Source organism: Anomaloglossus baeobatrachus, chromosome 5 (assembly GCF_048569485.1).
Source record: "Anomaloglossus baeobatrachus isolate aAnoBae1 chromosome 5, aAnoBae1.hap1, whole genome shotgun sequence".
In the NCBI taxonomy this organism is placed as follows: Eukaryota; Metazoa; Chordata; class Amphibia; order Anura; family Aromobatidae; genus Anomaloglossus; species Anomaloglossus baeobatrachus.
The window spans coordinates 317,503,948-317,524,669 of record NC_134357.1 but is presented as its reverse complement, the minus strand read 5'-3'; the positions used below and the strand labels follow the sequence as shown (position 1 = coordinate 317,524,669).

The following is a 20,722-nucleotide window of genomic DNA, read 5'->3' as shown; positions in this document are numbered from 1 at the left end:
GTGTAAAGCCCCTCCCCTTCTGCCTATACACCCCCCGTGCCTCACGGGCGCCTCAGTTTTTATGCTTTGTGCGAAGGAGGCTGACATCCACGCATAGCTCCACATCTTAGTCAGCAGCAGCTGCTGACTATGTCGGATGGAAGAAAAGAGGGCCCATAACAGGGCCCCCAGCATGCTCCCTTCTCACCCCACTCTGGTCGGCGGTGTTGTTAAGGTTGAGGTACCCATTGCGGGTACATAGGCAGGAGCCACATGCTGTTTTCCTTCCCCATCCCTTAAGGGCTCTGGGTGAAGTGGGATCCTAATCGGTCTCCAGGCACGGGGACCGTGCTCCCTCCGCAGCCCCTGGGGAATCTGCTGGACAGGAGCCGGGTATTGTCAGGGACAAGGCCCTGCTACTGTGAGGTACTCTGTGTCCCCTTGGGGGACCGCGCATGGAGCGCTTGTGCCATACACACTGCAGCACTGCTGGGTGTGTTAGTGCGCCGGGGACTACCGCGCCGACCGCGCTTATTTGCCGGCCGCGCTTATAACTTTAGTCCCCGGCTTTTGCGGCCTAGTATCGCATATTCCCGCCCCCAGGCCTGCCAGTCAGGGGAAGGGCGGGACGCTGCACAGGACGTCAGTGCTGAGGGCTGGAGCATACTTTGTATCCTCCTCCCCCCTCACTCAGCACAGTGGGGCACCAGATTCCCGCACTTTCTAGGGTATGCCCACGGCCCCCTCCTCCCCACAGAACGCCGGCAGCCATTCCTGTCAGCACTTCTGACGCTGGAGAGGAGAGACAACACGGCTCTGGGAGGCCCAGGCAGGGAATCTGGTGATCACACAACCGCTTTGAGCGGTCGGTAAGCAGCACCTGTGGTGCTGGCCCCACTAAGTGCCGAAGTGTACATATATATATATTTGCTTATCTCCACGTACCGATTGCTCCAGAGCATCAGCGCTTCCTGCGTTTTGCCATAGGGGACGAACACCTTCAGTTCGTGGCACTGCCTTTCGGCCTGGCGACAGCCCCACGGGTCTTCACCAAGGTCATGGCAACAGTAGTAGCAGTTCTGCACTCTCAGGGACACTCGGTGATCCCTTACTTAGACGATCTGCTTGTCAAGGCACCCTCTCAAGTGGCATGCCAACACAGCCTGAACATTGCTCTGGAGACTCTCCAGAGTTTCGGGTGGATCATCAATTTTCCAAAGTCAAATCTGACACCAGCCCAATCACTGACATATCTTGGCATGGAGTTTCATACTCTCTCTCAGCGATAGTGAAGCTTCCGCTGGACAAACAGCGTTCACTACAGACAGGGGTGCAATCTCTCCTTCAAGGCCAGTCACACCCCTTGAGGCGCCTCATGCACTTCCTAGGGAAGATGGTAGCAGCAATGGAGGCAGTTCCTTTTGTGCAGTTTCATCTGCGTCCACTTCAATGGGACATTCTCCGCAAATGGGACAGGAAGTCGACGTCCCTCGACAGGAACGTCTCCCTTTCTCGGGCAGCCAAGGCTTCCCTTCAGTGGTGGCTTCTTCCCACTTCTCTGTCGAAGGGGAAATCCTTCCTGCCCCCATCCTGGGCTGTGGTCACGACGGACGCGAGCCTGTCAGGGTGGGGAGCGGTTTTTCTCCACCACAGGGCTCAGGGTACTTGGACTCAGCCAGAGTCCTCCCTTCAGATCAATGCTCTGGAGAGAAGGGCAGTGTATCTTGCCCTAAAGGCGTTCCAGCCGTGGCTGGAAGGCAAGCAGATCCGAATTCAGTCGGACAACTCCACAGCGGTGGCATACATCAACCACCAAGGCGGAACACTCAGTCGGCAAGCCTTCCAGGAAGTCCGGCGGATTCTGCTGTGGGTGGAAGCCACAGCCTCCACCATATCCGCAGTTCACATCCCGGGCGTAGAAAACTGGGAAGCAGACTTTCTCAGTCGCCAGGGCATGGACGCAGGGGAATGGTCCCTTCACCCGGACGTGTTTCAGGAGATCTGTTGCCGCTGGGGGATGCCGGACGTCGACCTAATGGCGTCCCGGCACAACAACAAGGTCCCGACATTCATGGCACGGTCTCAAGATCACAGAGCTCTGGCGGCAGACGCCTTAGTTCAGGATTGGTCGCAGTTTCAACTCCCTTATGTGTTTCCTCCTCTGGCACTGTTGCCCAGAGTGTTACGCAAGATCAGGTCCGACTGCCGCCGCGCCATCCTCGTCGCTCCAGACTGGCCGAGGAGGTCGTGGTACCCGGATCTGTGGCATCTCACGGTGGGCCAACAGTGGGCACTACCAGACCGACCAGACTTGCTGGCTCGAGGGCCGTTTTTCCATCTGAATTCTGCGGCCCTCAACCTGACTGTGTGGCCATTGAGTCCTGGATCCTAGCGTCTTCAGGGTTATCTCAAGAGGTCATTGCCACTATGAGACAGGCTAGGAAACCAACGTCCGCCAAGATCTACCACAGGACGTGGAGGATATTCTTATCTTGGTGCTCTGATCAGGGTTTTTCTCCCTGGCCATTTGCCTTGCCCACTTTTCTTTCCTTCCTTCAATCCGGATTGGAAAAAGGTTTGTCGCTCGGCTCCCTTAAGGGACAAGTCTCAGCGCTCTCTGTGTTTTTTCAGAAGCGCCTAGCCAGACTTCCACAGGTACGCACGTTCCTGCAGGGGGTTTGTCACATAGTCCCTCCTTACAAGCGGCCGTTAGAACCCAGGGATCTGAACAGGGTGCTGATGGCTCTTCAGAAACCACCTTTCGAGCCAATGAGGGATATTTCTCTCTCACGCCTTTCGCAGAAAGTGGTCTTCCTAGTAGCAGTCACATCACTTCGGAGAGTGTCTGAGCTAGCAGCGCTGTCATGCAAAGCCCCTTTCCTGGTGTTTCACCAGGACAAGGTGGTTTTGCGTCCGGTTCCGGAATTTCTCCCTAAGGTGGTATCCCCCTTTCATCTCAATCAGGATATCTCCTTACCCTCTTTTTGCACTTGTTAGATCTGGTGAGAGCACTCAGACTCTACATTTCTCGTACGGCGCCCCTGCGCCGCTCGGATGCACTCTTTGTCCTTGTCGCTGGCCAGCGTAAAGGGTCACAGGCTTCCAAATCAACCCTGGCTCGGTGGATCAAGGAACCAATTCTCGAAGCTTACCGATCTTCTGGGCTTCCGGTTCCCTCAGGGCTGAGGGCCCATTCTACCAGAGCCGTGGGTGCGTCCTGGGCTTTGCGGCACCAGGCTACGGCTCAGCAGGTGTCAGGCAGATACCTGGTCGAGCCTGCACACTTTCACGAAACACTATCAGGTGCATACCTATGCTTCGGCAGATGCCAGCCTAGGTAGGCGAGTCCTTCAGGCGGCGGTTGCCCACCTGTAGGAAGGGGCCGTCTTACGGCTCTATTACGAGGTTTTACTTTACCCACCCAGGGACTGCTTTTGGACGTCCCAATTGTCTGGGTCTCCCAATGGAGCGACAAAGAAGAAGGGAATTTTGTTTACTTACCGTAAATTCCTTTTCTTCTAGCTCCAATTGGGAGACCCAGCACCCGCCCCTGTTCCCTTCGGGCTGTTGTTCTTTGTGTACACATGTTGTTCATGTTGAATGGTTTCAGTTCTCCGAAATTTCTTCGGATTGAATTTACTTTAAACCAATTTATAACTTTTCCTCCTTCTTGCTTTTGCACCAAAACTGAGGAGCCCGTGAGGCACGGGGGGTGTATAGGCAGAAGGGGAGGGGCTTTACACTTTTAAGTGTAATACTTTGTGTGGCCTCCGGAGGCAGAAGCTATACACCCAATTGTCTGGGTCTCCCAATTGGAGCTAGAAGAAAAGGAATTTACGGTAAGTAAACAAAATTCCCTTCTTCCAATATTTTTAGTTAATATCTCCATAATTTTTCAAACATCGTTTATTTATTTTTTTTAGGATATTGGAAAGCTTAAAATTTAAGCAGCAGTGTTTCATATTTTTTTTTTTTTTTCCAAGAAATTTACAAACCCTGTTCCATTAGGGATTTATTCAGATTTAAATGAACTTTGAGGGGCTTATGTATAGGAAAGTCCCGAACAGTGATACTATTTTAAAAACCGCACCCCTCAAATATATCTGAACTGTCAGGAAAATTTTTAACCTTTCAGGTGCTACACAGAAATGAATGCAGAGAGGAATGAAAAAAAATATATAAATTTTACCTCTAAAAGTTGCTTTGGCCCCAATTTTTTTCACTTTTACAAGGGCTATCAACAAGATGAACCCCAAATATTTGTTTGTTTTTTGTTTTTTTTTACCAAGTTTCTTCTGAGTGCACTGATATCCCACATGTGGTCAAAAACCTCTGTTTGAACAAACTGGAGGGCCCGGAAGGGAAGCAGCAATATTTGAGTTTTGGAACACAAATTTGGTTGTAATAGATTGCCGGCACCATGTTACATTTGCTGGGCCCATAAGGTGCTTTAAACAGCAGAAAACCCCCACAACTGACCCCATTTTGAAAACCAGACATCTCAAGGACTTAATCCAGGAGCATAGTAACCATTTCGACCCCACAGAAAATTTCATTTTTTGCACAAAAATATTGCTTTAGCCCTAAATTTCTCACTTTTGCAAGAGGGATCACCAACAAAAAGTGGACCCCACAGTTACCCACTTTCTTATGAGCACGAAGATACCCCACATGTAGTCCAAAAGGTCTGTTTGGAGAAATGGGAGGAAGGGAGCAATATTTGAATTTTGGAATGCAAAAGTGCCACTATTTGGAATAGATTGTCTTATTTGCAGAGCCCATGTGGTTAAAGAATAACAGAAAGCCCCCATAAATGTATTTTTTTGTAAATTATATTATCTAATTTATTTGATACGTCTGCTTAGCTTGATCAGTGCCTATATAAAGGATAAATGTACCCACAACAAGGTACACCATAACCGGCTCTGCGCGCCAAGATAGGAACCGCCATGTGCACAGTACCAACAACCCTACGTAATTCTAACAGTATTGGTCCTGTACAGGAGGTTCGGCAAGAACCATGCAGTAAAGCCCATAGTGTATGACTATGGAACAGCCTCAATGTTAGAGATCCCCCAATAAAATGTTCATGCCCGTATCACCAAGATAAATAATATATAGGTAATTCTAAATAAACATGTTGTGCACGCATTAAAACAGTTAAACAAAGATAAATGGTCAAAAATGTTTGTGTGAGTGATCAAGTCCTGGAATTATTTTTGAAATGGAGTAAAATGTGTTTTTACTGATTAAAAAAATATTCTTACCCCGGTTTCCCTGAAAGTAAGCCCTAGTACTGTTTTGGTTTGAGCATGCCTAAAAAATAAGCCCTAGTAGCGTTTTGGGGGGAGGGGTTTGAGTATGCCTAAAAAAATAAGCTCATGTAGCGTTTTGGGGGGAGGGGTTTGAGTATGCCTAAAAAAATAAGCCCTAGTTGCAGTTCCATAAGGAAGTGTCCTAACAGCTAAAAAGTTAAATGATTGTTAGGACTCTTCATGAAAGAAAGCATACTCTTTCCCCTCCAGAAAAGAAAAAAAAAATCACACTCACTAGCACCCAAATGATGACAGTTGGCAAGTGCTGATGGTGGATGGGCTCTCACAGAGATCTGCATCACTGACCGGTCCCTTGCCTTTTCAGCTGCATTGCACTGCAGCTCCCGCAAACGCATTGGATACCAATATCACACCGCATGGGTTAGGCTATGTGCGCACTTTGCTTTTTTACCTGCTTTTCCACTGCTTTTTCAACTGCAACGTTTTCATGCCAAAATGCTTGTGTTATGCTTTTCAAGCAAAGTCAATGGGACATTGAGCTTTCTTGTGCGCACTTCGCTGTTCAAAACGCTGCGTTTAATTTGCATAAATTTGGGCAAAGACTCAGCGTTTAAAAAAGCAACATGTCAATTGTTTTTGCCATTTTGGCTGCGTTTCCCATCCATTCAATTTAATACAAAACTGCAGCGTTTCTAAAAGCACCAGAAAAGCACTAAAAACTCATGAAAACCGCAAGGTGCGCATAGGCTACTTTACATGCATTTTTAAAGCCAAAAGCATTGTCCTTTCTGCCAGAGGATGCTTTTTGAACTGCAACTACCTTGACGCAAAGTACACACATAGCCTAATACTGCTTCCAATGACCAGGGGGGGCAACTGCTGTAGAATGCGAGAGGACAGCAATGCAGATTTGTATGTGAGAGCCCATTCATTTGCCAACTCTTAATTGTTTGGGTCTGGGAAGTGTGATTCTTTTAGTGGGTATCTGCTTTTTTTCTGGGGGTAAACTTGGCAGTACATGGGGAATAATAAATTTAAGCCGTAATTTAAACTTTTTGTAAATATATGTACCCACCACTATAGGACTGGTCTGCACCATGAGAACAGCAGGTCAGATAAGAAAATGTGCATCTGAACCAGTAATATGTTGATGTTCCAGAATGTGATGGACTACAATTGAATAAAATGTTGTGGGGTTTTTTTTGTTCAAGGATAAAGGTGGATTGTTGTTCAAATAAGCCCTAGTGCATCTTTCAGGGAAAAAATATAAGACCATGTTTTATTTTCTGGGAAACAAGGGGCTAATTGTCCATAAAATGTCCTATTTACTGGACAGAATATATATATATATATATATAATTATATTATATTATATTATATTATATTATATTTCATTTCTTCGGCGCTCCATTGGGAGACCCAGACGATTGGGTGTATAGTACTGCCTCCGGAGGCCACACAAAGCATTACACTAAAAAGTGTAAGGCCCCTCCCCTTCTGGCTATACACCCCCAGTGGGATCACTGGCTCACCAGTTTTCTGCTTTGTGCGAAGGAGGTCAGACATCCACGCATAGCTCCACTGTTTAGTCAGCAGTAGCTGCTGACTATGTCGGATGGAAGAAAAGAGGGCCCATACTAGGGCCCCCAGCATGCTCCCTTCTCACCCCACTTTTGTCGGGTGTTTGTTAAGGTTGAGGTACCCATTGCGGGTACGGAGGCTGGAGCCCACATGCTGTTTTCCTTCCCCATCCCCCCTCAGGGCTCTGGGCGAAGTGGGATCTTACAGGTCTCCAGGCACTGAGACCGGGCTCCATCCACAGACCCAGAGAACCTGCTGGATATGGAGCGGAGTATCGTCAGGGACAGGCCCTGCTACATTAAGGTACTCTGTGTCCCCGGGCAAGCGCGCACACACACACCAGCATTGCTGGGAGTGTTAGTGCGCCGGGGGCAACAGCGCGGAGCGCTCGTGCTATTATTCACTACAGCTTTGCTGAGTGACTTTATGTATTGGGAACTGCCGCGCCGGCCGCGGCTGGGTGTTTTTTACATTGTGGCGCGGCTGGGACTTGTGGTGCGCCGGGGACTTCCGCGCTGGCCGTGCACATGGACGGCCGCGCTTATTACTCGAGTCCCCGGCTTTGCGGCCTAGTTTTCTTTTCGTTCCCGCCTCCAGCCCTGCCAGTCAGGGGTGAGGCGGGACGCTGTACAAACAGTCAGCGCCGAGGGCTGGAGTCTGCTTTGCATTCTCCAGCCCCCTTCACTGGACACAGTGGGACGCCAGTTTCCCGCTCTTGTCTGGGGCACGCCCACGGCCCGCCCCTCGTCACACGAGCTGGAGAAGGACGCCGGCAGCCATTCCTGCACGCAGTCCGAGCTGGGGAACGCAGACATGCTCTGGGCAACCACTCACAGGGCTCTGGCGACCACACACCCGCGTTATAGGCGGGCGGTAAGCAGCACCTGAAGTGCTGACCCCACTAAATACCGAAGTGTCCATTTGTATTTTATGCTTGTATGCTATACACTGCACTGTACGGTCGCTATCTTTGGCTATATGCCCTCCTAGATGGCGAGATAACAGCAGCAAAAAAGCAAGGGTGCTAAGGCACAGGTTTTCTAGGCTGCTTGTATTGCATGTGCTGAAGTGTTCATTAGTACTTATGCTTGTATGCTATACATTGCACTGTACGGTCGCTACTCTTGGCTATATTCTCCTAGATGGCTGGACAACAGCAGCAAGAAAGCAAGGGTGCCAAGGCACAGGCTTTCTATGCTGCTTGTATTGCATGTGCTGAAGTGTTTATGCTTGTATGCTATACATTGCATAGATGGCTAGAATACAGCAGCAAAAAAGCAACACAGGCTTTCTATGCTGCTTTTCCTGCATGTGATACTGTTCCACCGGCAGGTTCCACTGACCCCCATTGTGTGCAATGCTCCCCTGTAGCACTTGGTCAGCCGGGGTCTCTACTAGAGGTGGCCAAAGGAACCACCTGTGAACCCTGTCCAGGGACAGGGACGGAGTTGCAGTTTCGGCTGATAGACTTTGCAGTCCAGACAGGCCATGGGCAATCTTGATTAATGCTCCCTGGCCACCCTCATTTGGAACATAATCAGTGCTCCGGGGGGGTCCCAGGCATTCCAGGGTGACCCAGACAGCCTAAACTAGCTCGCTGGGTGCGGCACTCGGCTTCATCACTGGTCAAGGTCCCAGCGGGAGGACTCTCTGTATGATGAGGCAGACGTAGCTGATCAGGGCTTTGGTCCTGACTCCGCTCTCAATCCGGATACACCGGATGGTGACGCCATAGTGAATGATCTTATAGCGTCCATCAATGGAATGTTGGATATTGCTCCCTCAGCTCCCCCAGTGGAGGAGTCAGCTTTACAGCAGGAGAAATCCCTTTTTCAGTATCTCATGCGTATATTGAGTACTTTTCTGGCCACGCTGACTACAGAGAGGCAGTTCAGAAACACCACGCTGACCAGATAAGCGTTTTCTCCAAACGTATTAAGGATACACGTTATCCCTTCCCCCTGACGTGGTAAAGCGCTGGACCCAGGGTCCACAGGTGGATCCCCCAATCTCCAGGCTTGCGGCTAGATCCATAGTTGCAGTGGAGATGGGACTTCCCTTAAAGATGCCATTGACAGACAGATGGACCTCTGGTTGAAATCTGTCTGTGAAGCTATCGGCGTGTCGGTTGCTCCGGCATTCGCAGCCGTATGGGCACTCTAAGCTATTTCAGCTGGTCTTGCGCAGCTGGTCTTGAGCACATGTACATCTGTGCCGCAGGTGGTGTCCTTAACCTCGCAATGCCTGCATTGCGACTTACCCTAGTAATGCTGTCCTGGGGGGACAGTCGAGGTTTCGGTCCTTCCCAGGCTCGGGCAGGTCCCAATTGTCCTCGTCCAAAAGGGCTCAAAAGGCTCAGAGGGGCTCAAATTCCGGCCGGGCTCAATCACGCCCAAGGAAGGCTGCAGGAGGAACCGCTACCAAGGCGGTCTCCTCGTGACTTCAGCTCTCTCTCTCCGCATCCGCGGTTGGTAGCAGACTCTCCCGCTTGGCGACATTTAGCTGCCGCCGACCGGTGGGTGAGAGACATTGTGTCTCACGTGTACAGGATAGAGCTCTGTTCTCGTCCTCCGGCTCGATTCTTCAGAACTCCCCCCCCCCCCCCACCGAGCCGATGCTCTTCTGCAGGCAGAAGGAGTGGTAATCCCTGTTCCTCTTCAGGAACAAGACACGGTTTTTTCCTCCAATCTGATTGGGGTGCCAAAAAAGGGTGGCTCTTTCCGTTCCCTTCTGGACCTAAAACTGCTCACCAAGCACGTGAAGGCCAGGCGGTTCCGGATGTAACCCTCCGCTCCGTCATTGCCTCAATGTCTCAAGGAGATTTCCTTGCATCAATAGACATCAAAGATGCTTATCTCCACGTGCCAATTGCTACAGAGCATCAACGTTTTCTACGTTTCGTGATAGGAGACGACCATCTCCAGTTCGTAGCTCTGCCATTTGGTCTGGCGACAGCCCCACGGGTTTTCACCAAGGTCATGGCGGCAGTGGTAGCAGTCTTGCATTCTCAGGGACATTCGGTGATCCCTTACTTAGACGGTCTACTTGTCAAAGCACCCTCTCAAGAGGCATGCCAACACAGCCTGAATGTTGCGCTGGAGACTCTCCAGACTTTTGGGTGGATCATCAACTTTTCAAAGTCAAACCTGGCACCGACTCAATCACTAACGTATCTTGGCATGGAGTTTCATACTCTCTCAGCGATAGTGAAGCTTCCGCTGGACAAGCAGCGGTCACTACAGACAGGGGTGCAGTCTCTCCTTCAGGGTCAGTCGCACCCCTTAAGGCGCCTCATGCACTTCCTAGGGAAGATGGTGGCAGCAATGGAGGCAGTCCCGTTCGCGCAGTTTCATCTGCGCCCACTTCAATGGGACATTCTCCGCCAATGGGACGGGAAGACAACTTCCCTAGACAGGAAAGTCTCCCTTTCTCAGACGGCCAAGGACTCTCTGCAATGGTGGCTTCTTCCCACCTCATTATCACAGGGAAGATCATTCCTGCCCCCATCCTGGGCAGTGGTCACGACAGACGCGAGTCTGTCAGGGTGGGGAGCAGTTTTTCTCCACCACAGGGCTCAAGGGACGTGGACTCAGCAGGAGTCCACCCTTCAGATCAATGTTCTGGAAATCAGGGCAGTATATCTTGCCCTATTAGCCTTCCAGCAGTGGCTGGAAGGAAAGCAGATCCGAATTCAGTCGGACAACTCCACAGCGGTGGCATACATCAACCACCAAGGAGGGACACGCAGTCGGCAAGCCTTCCAGGAAGTCAGGCGGATTCTGATGTGGGTGGAGGAAAGAGCATCCACCATATCAGCAGTTCACATCCCGGGCGTAGAAAACTGGGAAGCAGACTTCCTCAGTCGCCAGGGCATGGACGCAGGGGAATGGTCCCTTCACCCGGACGCGTTTCAGGAAATCTGCCGCCGCTGGGGGGTGCCGAACGTCGACCTAATGGCGTCTCGGCACAACAACAAGGTCCCGACCTTCATAGCGCGGTCTCGCGATCAAAGAGCTCTGGCGGCAGACGCCTTAGTGCAAGATTGGTCGCAGTTCCGGCTCCCTTATGTGTTTCCACCTCTGGCACTCTTGCCCAGAGTGTTACGCAAGATCAGATCCGATTGCGGCCGCGTCATACTCGTCGCCCCAGACTGGCCGAGGAGGTCGTGGTACCCGGATCTGTGGCATCTCACGGTCGGCCAACCGTGGGCACTACCAGACCGTCCAGACTTACTGTCCCAAGGGCCGTTTTTCCATCGGAATTCTGCGGCCCTGAACCTGACTGTGTGGCCATGGAGTCCTGGATCCTAGCGTCTTCAGGATTACCCCAAGGGGTCGTGGCCACCATGAGACAGGCTAGGAAGTCCACTTCTGCTAAGATTTACCACAGAACGTGGAAGATTTTCTTATCCTGGTGCTCTGCACAAGGAGTATCCCCCTGGCCATTCGCGTTACCTGTCTTTCTTTCCTTCCTGCAATCTGGGTTGGAAAAGGGCTTGTCGCTCGGCTCCCTTAAAGGGCAAGTCTCGGCACTATCCATGTTTTTTCAGAAGCGTCTAGCACGACTTTCTCAGGTGCGCACGTTCCTGCAGGGGGTTTGTCATATCGTACCTCCGTACAGGCGGCCGTTAGATCCGTGGGATCTAAACAAGGTCCTTGTTGCTCTCCAGAAGCCGCCCTTCGAGCCTCTGAGGGATGTGTCACTTTCTCGACTCTCACAGAAAGTGGCCTTTCTGGTAGCGGTCACGTCTCTTCGGAGAGTGTCTGAACTAGCAGCGCTGTCATCCAAAGCTCCTTTCCTGGTGTTCCACCAGGACAAGGTAGTGCTGCGCCCCATTCAGGAGTTTCTCCCTAAGGTGGTATCCTCTTTTCATCTTAATCAGGATATCTCCTTGCCTTCCTTTTATCCGCATGCACTTCATCGGTATGAAAAGGATTTACATTTGTTGGATCTGGTGAGAGCACTCAGAATCTACATTTCCCGCACGGCGCCCCTGCGCCGCTCGGATGCACTCTTTGTCCTTGTCGCTGGTAAGCGCAAAGGGTCGCAGGCTTCCAAAGCCACCCTGGCTCGATGGATCAAAGAACCAATTCTTGAAGCCTACCGTTCTGCGGGGCTTCCGGTTCCATCAGGGCTGAAGGCCCATTCTACCAGAGCCGTGGGTGCGTCCTGGGCATTACGACACCAGGCTACGGCTCAACAGGTGTGCCAGGCAGCTACCTGGTCGAGTCTGCACACTTTCACCAAACATTATCAGGTGCATACCTATGCTTCGGCGGACGCCAGCCTAGGTAGAAGAGTCCTGCAGGCGGCAGTTGCCTCCCCGTAGGGGAGGGCTGTCTTTGCAGCCCTAACATGAGGTATTTCTTTACCCACCCAGGGACAGCTTTTGGACGTCCCAATCGTCTGGGTCTCCCAATGGAGCACCGAAGAAGAAGGGAATTTTGTTACTTACCGTAAATTCCTTTTCTTCTAGCTCCTATTGGGAGACCCAGCACCCGCCCTGTTGTCCTTCGGGATTTTTGGTTGTTTTTCGGGTACACATGTTGTTCATGTTGAATGGTTTTCAGTTCTCCGATGTTACTTCGGAGTGAATTTGTTTAAACCAGTTATTGGCTTTCCTCCTTCTTGCTTTTGCACTAAAACTGGTGAGCCAGTGATCCCACTGGGGGTGTATAGCCAGAAGGGGAGGGGCCTTACACTTTTTAGTGTAATGCTTTGTGTGGCCTCCGGAGGCCAGGGCCGGCTCCAGGTTTTTGTGGGCCCCGGGCGGAAGAGTCCCAGTGGGCCCCATCCACACACAGACACCGATACGAACATGTACATATACATATTTAAAGACAAACTCACAAAAATACATATAAACAGACAAATCTATACAGTCATATACACTTACAGACAGACACACACACACACACACAAGTCTGCTGCATACAGACAGACACACACACACACAAGTCTGCTACATACAGACACACACACACAAGTCTGCTGCATACAGACAGACACACACACACACACACAAGTCTGCTACATACAGACACACACACAACTCTGCTACATACAAACACACACACACAACTCTGCTACATACAGACAAACACACACACACAACTCTGCTACATACAGACAAACACACACACACACACAACTCTGCTACATACAGACACACACAACTCTGCTACATACAGACAAACGCATACAACTCTGCTACATTCAGACAAATGCACACAACTCTGCTACATTCAGACAAATGCACACAACTCTGCTACATTCAGACAAACGCACACAACTCTGCTACATTCAGACAAACGCACACAACTCTGCTACATTCAGACAAACGCACACAACTCTGCTACATACAGACAAACGCACACAACTCTGCTACATACAGACAAACGCACACAACTCTGCTACATACAGACAAACGCACACAACTCTGCTACATACAGACAAACACACACAACTCTGCTACATACAAACACACACAACTCTGCTACATACAGACAAACACACACAACTCTGCTACATACAGACGAACACATACAACTCTGCTACATACAGACAAACACATACAACTCTGCTACATACAGACAAACACATACAACTCTGCTACATTCAGACAAACACATACAACTCTGCTACATTCAGACAAACACATACAACTCTGCTACATACAGACAAACACACACAACTCTGCTACATACAGACAAACACATACAACTCTGCTACATTCAGACAAACACATACAACTCTGCTACATACAGACAAACACATACAACTCTGCTACATACAGACAAACACATACAACTCTGCTACATACAAACACATACAACTCTGCTACATTCAGACAAACACATACAACTCTGCTACATACAGATATGAAATGTCAGGTTTATTTAAAAAAAAAAAAAAGCTGGCAAACACACATAGGTACAATATAAATCAAAATAAAAGGAAAAAAAAACAATGGCAATGCACTTCTGGCCTCCAAGAGTAGCTCTTCTAACCTGGGCTTCTTGTACTCCAATGAACCGGTCCCGGACGGTTTGGACCTGCTTCCGTACTGTACTGCGTCTGCCGTGACTGAGTCGGCCGGTCGTCAGTGACAACAAGGTCCTGAACGAGGCGCTGCCGGTGTGCGTTCCACTGTGGTAGCAGGAAGTGCATCTGTGTGTGTGCTGCTGCTGCTGATGACGACAATCATTCTTTGAAGGCCCGCCCACTGTGCTGTCGTAAGAGGAAACGACGTACGGGGGCGTTCTGACAGCAGCAGGAATGAGACGCACGGCTCCAATACATTCCACTCGTATCAAAGAGGTGAGAGGAGGTGGTCCCATCCCAGCATGCGTTACGCACTAGTAATCAAGTAGGGGAGGAGGGAGGAGAGATGTGCCCCCCCCCCCACCCGTCTTGCGTTCCACAGTGGAACGCAAATAGCAGGCAGTACGAAGGCCGACAGGGAAAATGAACGGCGCGACGTACTGCAGGTGTCCTAGATAGCGTGAGTGGGCCCCCCTGTCAGTCCAGGGCCCCGGCACTTGCCCGGGTATGCCGCGTGGTGACGCCGGCCCTGCCGGAGGCAGTACTATACACCCAATCGTCTGGGTCTCCCAATAGGAGCTAGAAGAAAAGGAATTTACGGTAAGTAACAAAATTCCCTTCTTTTTTTTAAAAAAAGACACTACCACACAATTTGGTGGTGTTCATGCCATTTCAATAATGGGAGGTTGTGTGGTAGATCTCAAAACAGGGGCAGATGCAAAGGCCTGTTTGAGATGGGCACATGGATTAATAATTGCGGGACTTGCTTTTTCGGCCATGCTTCCTGTAAACACTGCATTTTTGGAGAAACGGTTTTGGGTGGGAGAGACAGGGACAGGGTGAATTAAAACGTCGCTCTGAGTATCCGGACATCCCCCTGACTCAGATGGCCTCCTGTGCCGTTGAGTCAAATAAGAGACGTTCAACAGTTTTCTCTGTTACTGGTGAAATGTGAGTCCTTGTGACTTTTTGATAGAGGTCGAAGTTTTTCTACATAGCAATCTATATGAGGAAGATTGCCACCTTTTTGTACCAAGCCTTGGTCTTTCGTTTCACCAGATACAGTTGAAGCACCCGATCCGAGAGGTCAACGCCTTCCATGAACCTATCTCCTATACAGAGCGGTTTCTCTTTGTCCCTGGTGGTGCCCCTGTTTTTGACCATCGCAGTGGTATACGCATGCAGCGTTGTCAGCATGTAGACCTCTTTCCTGCCATTCTATTTCACTGCAAGAAGTTGGTCAATTGCCAGTGACAGTGATGCCCCCTTCTCCAAATGTGTGAATAGCAACTGTGATGGAAAAAACTTGTTTGTTTTTGGGGGGGGGGGGGGGTTTGGGGGGCGGGGTTCTAACTGTTCCACAGGCCCCTGCATTTGCAGCGTGGAGGAATTTGTATGGGGGATACTAGTATAATTGTCTGTGTACACATGGTGGTAGCTGTGGTTTAAAACTGCCATCATTGGCTCCCAGACAATTTTTTCCTGGGATGCCAATTGTTTGGGGGCAGTTTGGTGGGTTTATTTGGTGGTCCCTACATTCATGTATTAGAATAGTACACGTTAACCTGGTTGTGCTCGTTTGGAGGGGATAATATGACAGACGACCCTTGAAACTCAACAAGGACTCTTCATCTGCATCATGTTGCTCGAGAACCCAGACGATCGGCCGTTCTAGTTGCCAGTGGCACTTCCTTCCAGGTGGACACTGTACAGCGCTTTACTACATTGTTTCTGTTGAATTGTTTGCTTGTTTTTCAGGGGTGTACTGATTTTTTTTTTTCTCAGCTGGAATCCATGGTCTGGTTCATCCATTCATTCCACATCAAAAGTCTTACTATATACTCTTGATTTTTACAGCCAACACCTCCCCCAGACCTGTGTCCGGGATGGAACGTGAACGGAAAGTGAGTATGAGACTGCATCGTGGTGCTCCTGTTAATGTCTCTTCATCTGACCTAACTGGTCGACAAGATACCTCTCGCATGTCAACTTCACAGGTATGAGTTAAACTGCTAAGGCTCATGGGTATAAAGGAACACAAGTCGCTTTTGCTTCTGAGCTTGCTAGCTGTCAAGGGTGTGATTCATACCTTCATCTCCGCAATGCTGTCTGTCTGAATTGCCAAGTATTAAGGGAAATCCATCTGGTTTTGGGGGTTTTCCTTAATTTGGACAATGCTTGCATTCAGAGTTTGTTTTGCTTCCATTACTACGATGATGCTTCTGTGGATTCTTGATCCTTTTCAGCTTTATATACCAGCAGTCCACAAAGCCGCAGCGCCATCATTGTAGAACTTTCCATCCTCCATTGTGGTGAACCAGCTTTTCGTTAGGGCACTGCCGCTCATTACCTGTTGTACATTATCCATCTGATCAGACATGATGAAATGGACCTGCCGTAATGTGACGTTGGTGAATGTGCTGGGGGCAGTCTTCCTAATTATATTAACCTTTTTAGTTTCCTTTTCCCATAGCACGTTTTTCTGTCTGACAGATGGTTACTATTTTTTACATATCTAGTCATTTCCACTCTCCTGACCAAATGGTCTCCAGTACTATGATGGCTCTCATTGAAATTTGGAGTTCTAGCAGGTGTAATCTTAAAGGAGTATTTCAGTAAGAAGTTGTCACCTATTGAACCATCTGGATGCCCATTGATGCCAGACGAAGGATCATTTGTCATGTTTCAATGGAAAGCGGTTGAGCATTTGCACCACTTCCCCATGCTTGTTTTTCTCTGAGATACTCAAAAGCAAACAAGGCATGCACTCTGATATCTCCAGCAGTCCTATAGAGAATGAATGGAGAAGCAGTGCACATGTTCGATCGTCGCTCCATTCAAACTGAGGACAAATTTCCCCATTCTGGTGCTCAGTGGGGATCACAGTAGTCAGATTCCCACCGATCTAGTAGTTGTCACCTATCTTTTTTTAATACCTGTTTAACCTGCTAACTTACTTTCATAGCAGCATTGTGAACATGCCCAAAGTGCCAATCTAGGGCCGCGCAGAGCTGCTAGCTAGCCTCCCTGCTTAGATATAGATGTCTTTGTGGCACTTGCCCTTCGTGTTTTCCTACCACTCACCCCTGCGTCTGTTTCTTATGGTTGGGGTGCTGGGCTGTTCTTTTCTGTCTCTTCTTTAAAGGGAACCTGTCACCACTTTTTTGGCCTATAAGCTGCGGCCACCACCACCGGGCTCTTCTATACAGCATTCTAACATGCTGTATAGAAGAGCCCGGGCCAGGAGTATAACATAAAAAACACTTTATAATACTTACCTAACAGTCGCTCCGTTGGCCAGATGGGCGTCTCCGTTCTCTGGTGCTGGCGCCGTCTCTTTCGGCCATCTTCATCCTCCTTCTTCTCTAGCCGCGGTGCATGACGCGTCCGATGTCATACACACGCGCTGGCATTCAGGTCCTGAGCAGGGCAGATCAAAGTATTGTAATGCGCCTGCGCAGGACCGGCGAGTGTGTATGACGTAGGACGCGTCATGCACACAGGAGTCAGAAGGAGGACGAAGATGGCCGAAAGAGGCGGCACCGGCACCTGAGAACGGGGACGCCCATCTGGCCAACCGAGCAACCGTTAGGTAAGTATTATAAAGTTGTTTTTTTTTATGTTATACTCCCGGCCCGGGCTCTCATATACAGCATGTGAGAATGCTGTATATAAGAGCCAGGTGGTGGTGGCCGCAGCTTATAGGCCAAAAAAGTGTTGACAGGTTCCCTTTAAGATTAGTGGTATGTAAATAAAAAAAGTTAAACTTTCAAACTGTGAAAATTGTTTAATCTTCTCCTGTGAAGTGGCATGAGAAAATGGCCAAAGCCAAAATTATACATAATCTTACCTTTCTCTAAACATTGTCATTTTGCACTGGAAGTTTAAAGTAATCTCTGGTTTCTCCATCGTTTCATTGGGGGACACAGGACCATGGGTTATGCTGCTGTCACTAGGAGGCTGACACTAAGTAAACAGAAAAAGTTAGCTCCTCCCCAGCAGTATAACCCCTGAGCCAGAGGCGGGCTCAATCAGTTTTTAGCTTAGTGTCGTAGGAGGCTGATGTGGGCTGTCTCGGCCCCCCTCAGCCATTTGCTTTTTTATTGCGCTTTTTTCTCTTATATCGGCGCCGCTCATCGCTCTTATACCTGTCTTTTTTCTCTATGCAGGTATTCCCTTCACTCTTCCATCCGCAGCCCTGTCGGTACCACTCCACAGGGTCGCAGGAGTTTTGAGATTTTGGGCCCTCTCCCCCGTCCGCCCCCGCTGGTACCACTCCCGGGGGTGTTCGTGTGGGCAGGTTGTCGTGGGCACCCCTGATTCGCCCTGCGGTATCACCCCAATGGGCCTACAGGGACATTCAGCAGGGATGGATCCTTTGCAGCGTGCTGTGATCTGACGGGCCCTCACCGCTGCTTTCTGCTGCTGGGGGCTCCTTCCCCCATCATGAGGTCCACTTCCCTGCCTTCTACACGTTCTCTCCCGGAGTCTATAGTCTCCCAGGGCGAGGGCACCGTTCACAGGCAGGGGCAGGGTGCCCTGCCTGCACCGCCTCCGTCGCTGGGCCTCCGCCGCCGAGTTCAGGTAGGACCGTTTTCCCCTACCCTCCTCCTCGGCCCGCTCCAAAATTTACTCCCCGGCGTCCCCATCAGGTTCCTCGCCGCCGCCGCCTGCGGTCGGGTCCGCCGGCGCTGCCTCTCCCCGCGACGGCACCTCTGCTTCGGCCGCTGTCCTCGGCGTACCCAGGCCGCCGCCGCACAGCGTGCCGAGGATCCTCGCCGCTACCTGCGGTCGGGTCCCCCGGAGCTACCTTGCCCGCGACGGTACCTCTGCTCCAGCCCGGTCCTCAGCGTCCCCAGGCCACCTCCCGCACAGCGCGCCAAGGATCCTCTCCGCCGCCGCCTGCGGCCGGGTCCGCCGGCGCTGCCTCTGCCGCCCCGGCACCTTCAAAATTTAGCCCCCGGCTTCGGCCCTGTCCTCGGCGTCCCCAGCCCCGCCTCCCGCACAGCGTTATTGGCCGCCGGCCTCTCCGTTCCCGCCCTCCGCCCTGCTCCAGGCATCACTGGGGGGTGGGGGATATTTTTTCCCGCTCACACAGCGTCCCATTTTTAAAAAAAAAAAAAAAAAAAAAAAAAAAAAAAAGTAAAAGGGAGTTTATACCAGACTCCTAGTCTGGGCTTACTGAGGCCGCAGCAACACTTTCTTAGGGGAAAATTAGAACACACTCTTCTTTATTTTGTATTTTGGTCAATTTTCATTAAAGTTTTCCGTACATGAGTTTTTTATACCTTAACTCTTGCAGTACTTTCGGGCACTTCGTTGGCTTCACCTTTTGTATATCGCGCTCCCAGCTCGAGATTTTAGTTTTTAGTCCCCTGGGCGGGTTAATGCCCTGTCTCAGGCCATAAATCCCCTCGCCGTCATCCCTCGGCTTCGCGCGCACGCGCTGCGTCCCCGGCCAATTCTCTGTTATTCCATCCGTAGGTCTAGCGCAATCCGCCCAGGGTCTTGAGTCCCGTTCCAGGGACCTTTACCTATGCTAGAAGCGGACCCGCCAGATCTCGTCTTTTGTGGCCCCCCTGTGTTTCCACCTTATTCCCCAGGTCCAGACTGCCCTTCCTCCGGCAGTCTCCCGACCTCTCGGGTGATGGCCCAGGCTTTCCACCTCTGTTGGACTTCAAGCAGGACCTGGATGTTTTGCCACATGACGAAAAGCCTGCCGGAATTGGTGAGTCAGGCCGTAAGGCTACGGACAGCCCTCTTATCTCCGTGCACGCAGGTCCCCCTTAAGTCATTTGGAGCGGACCCGTGATGTGCTCAGACGACATCCAGAGCTCGCTGAGTTACCGCGTGCTCACAGTCAACTATCAGACACGACGTTTACCAGCGGTAAGTCTTGTCATCGTCATTATTCCCTTCTCCAAAAGGGGTCCCGGAGAGAATGGGCATGCCACACTGGAGTCGCTGGCTGATCACAGACAACAGCCAGACACGGCGTTTACCTGCGGTAAGTCGTGTTATTGTCTTTATCATTCCCCCAGAGGGCTCTGGAGAGAGGGGGGCATGCCGCCTTGCAGGAAGGACAGGAAGGTGGAGGTCCCTGCGGTTTTCAGTGGACATCCAGTTCGCCGTATGACTGCGTGATCACGTATATTCCCCGGTCGCAATTTTTACCAGCGGTAAGTCCTTTATTTGTCTTACCCCTTCTCGAAGAGGGCTCCGTGATAAAGGAGCACGCTTCCCTGTACTCGACCCGCCCGGGTTCCTCCAAGCTTCTCGTCCTTATCGCGACGCCCCGCAGGGACTCCACGGACACTCTACGCAGCGGTCCTCGCGCCACCTATGCCGACCCAACGCTGGTTATCAGCTTCAGTGAGTACCCTCTCTTCACAAATCTGGTGTCTGCCTGCCACTGGGCCTGAGCCTCTGACATCAGTGTGCCTACCGATTGAGACCTCTGACTCGGGATCAGGAACGCAGATTCGGCATCTAGGAAGTCGCTGACTTCTCTTCCCGATCTAGGAATCGCCCACTAGGAGATAGGCAAGTCCAGTTGATCCGCCAGGTTACGTCAGGATAGTGTACATCCCTCCCCAAGGCTCCATAACGGAAGGGTACATCCCTTTTTCCTACATCGGACCAGAGGTGCCAGGATCGTCCCCTCACGCTAGGTCCCAGCCGTCCACGCCGCGCCACTTCAGGGAGCCTCTATCCCTCCAACAGCCTCTCCGCCTTCCGGGGCAGTGGACCGTTCCAGTTTTTTTCTAGAAGTGCTTGCAGGGATCACTGTCCCTGCGCATCCTACTCTACAGAGCTGCTAGGCCCTCTTCTCCCAGAAGCGA

At 50.7% G+C, this 20,722-nt stretch overlaps 1 protein-coding gene across 3 annotated transcripts in view; it reads left to right on the top strand.

Moving 5' to 3' along the window:
- Positions 1–20,722, top strand: part of CSNK1D (casein kinase 1 delta) — a 113,597-nt gene that overhangs the window by 66,850 nt on the left and 26,025 nt on the right. For 2 of the 3 annotated variants that reach the window (XM_075349740.1, XM_075349741.1), the window contains exon 8: positions 15,738–15,877. In XM_075349740.1, the coding sequence (XP_075205855.1) occupies positions 15,738–15,877 (140 nt within the window). The remainder of the gene's footprint in view (positions 1–15,737; positions 15,878–20,722) is intronic. The other variant, XM_075349743.1, reaches the window with a different exon arrangement.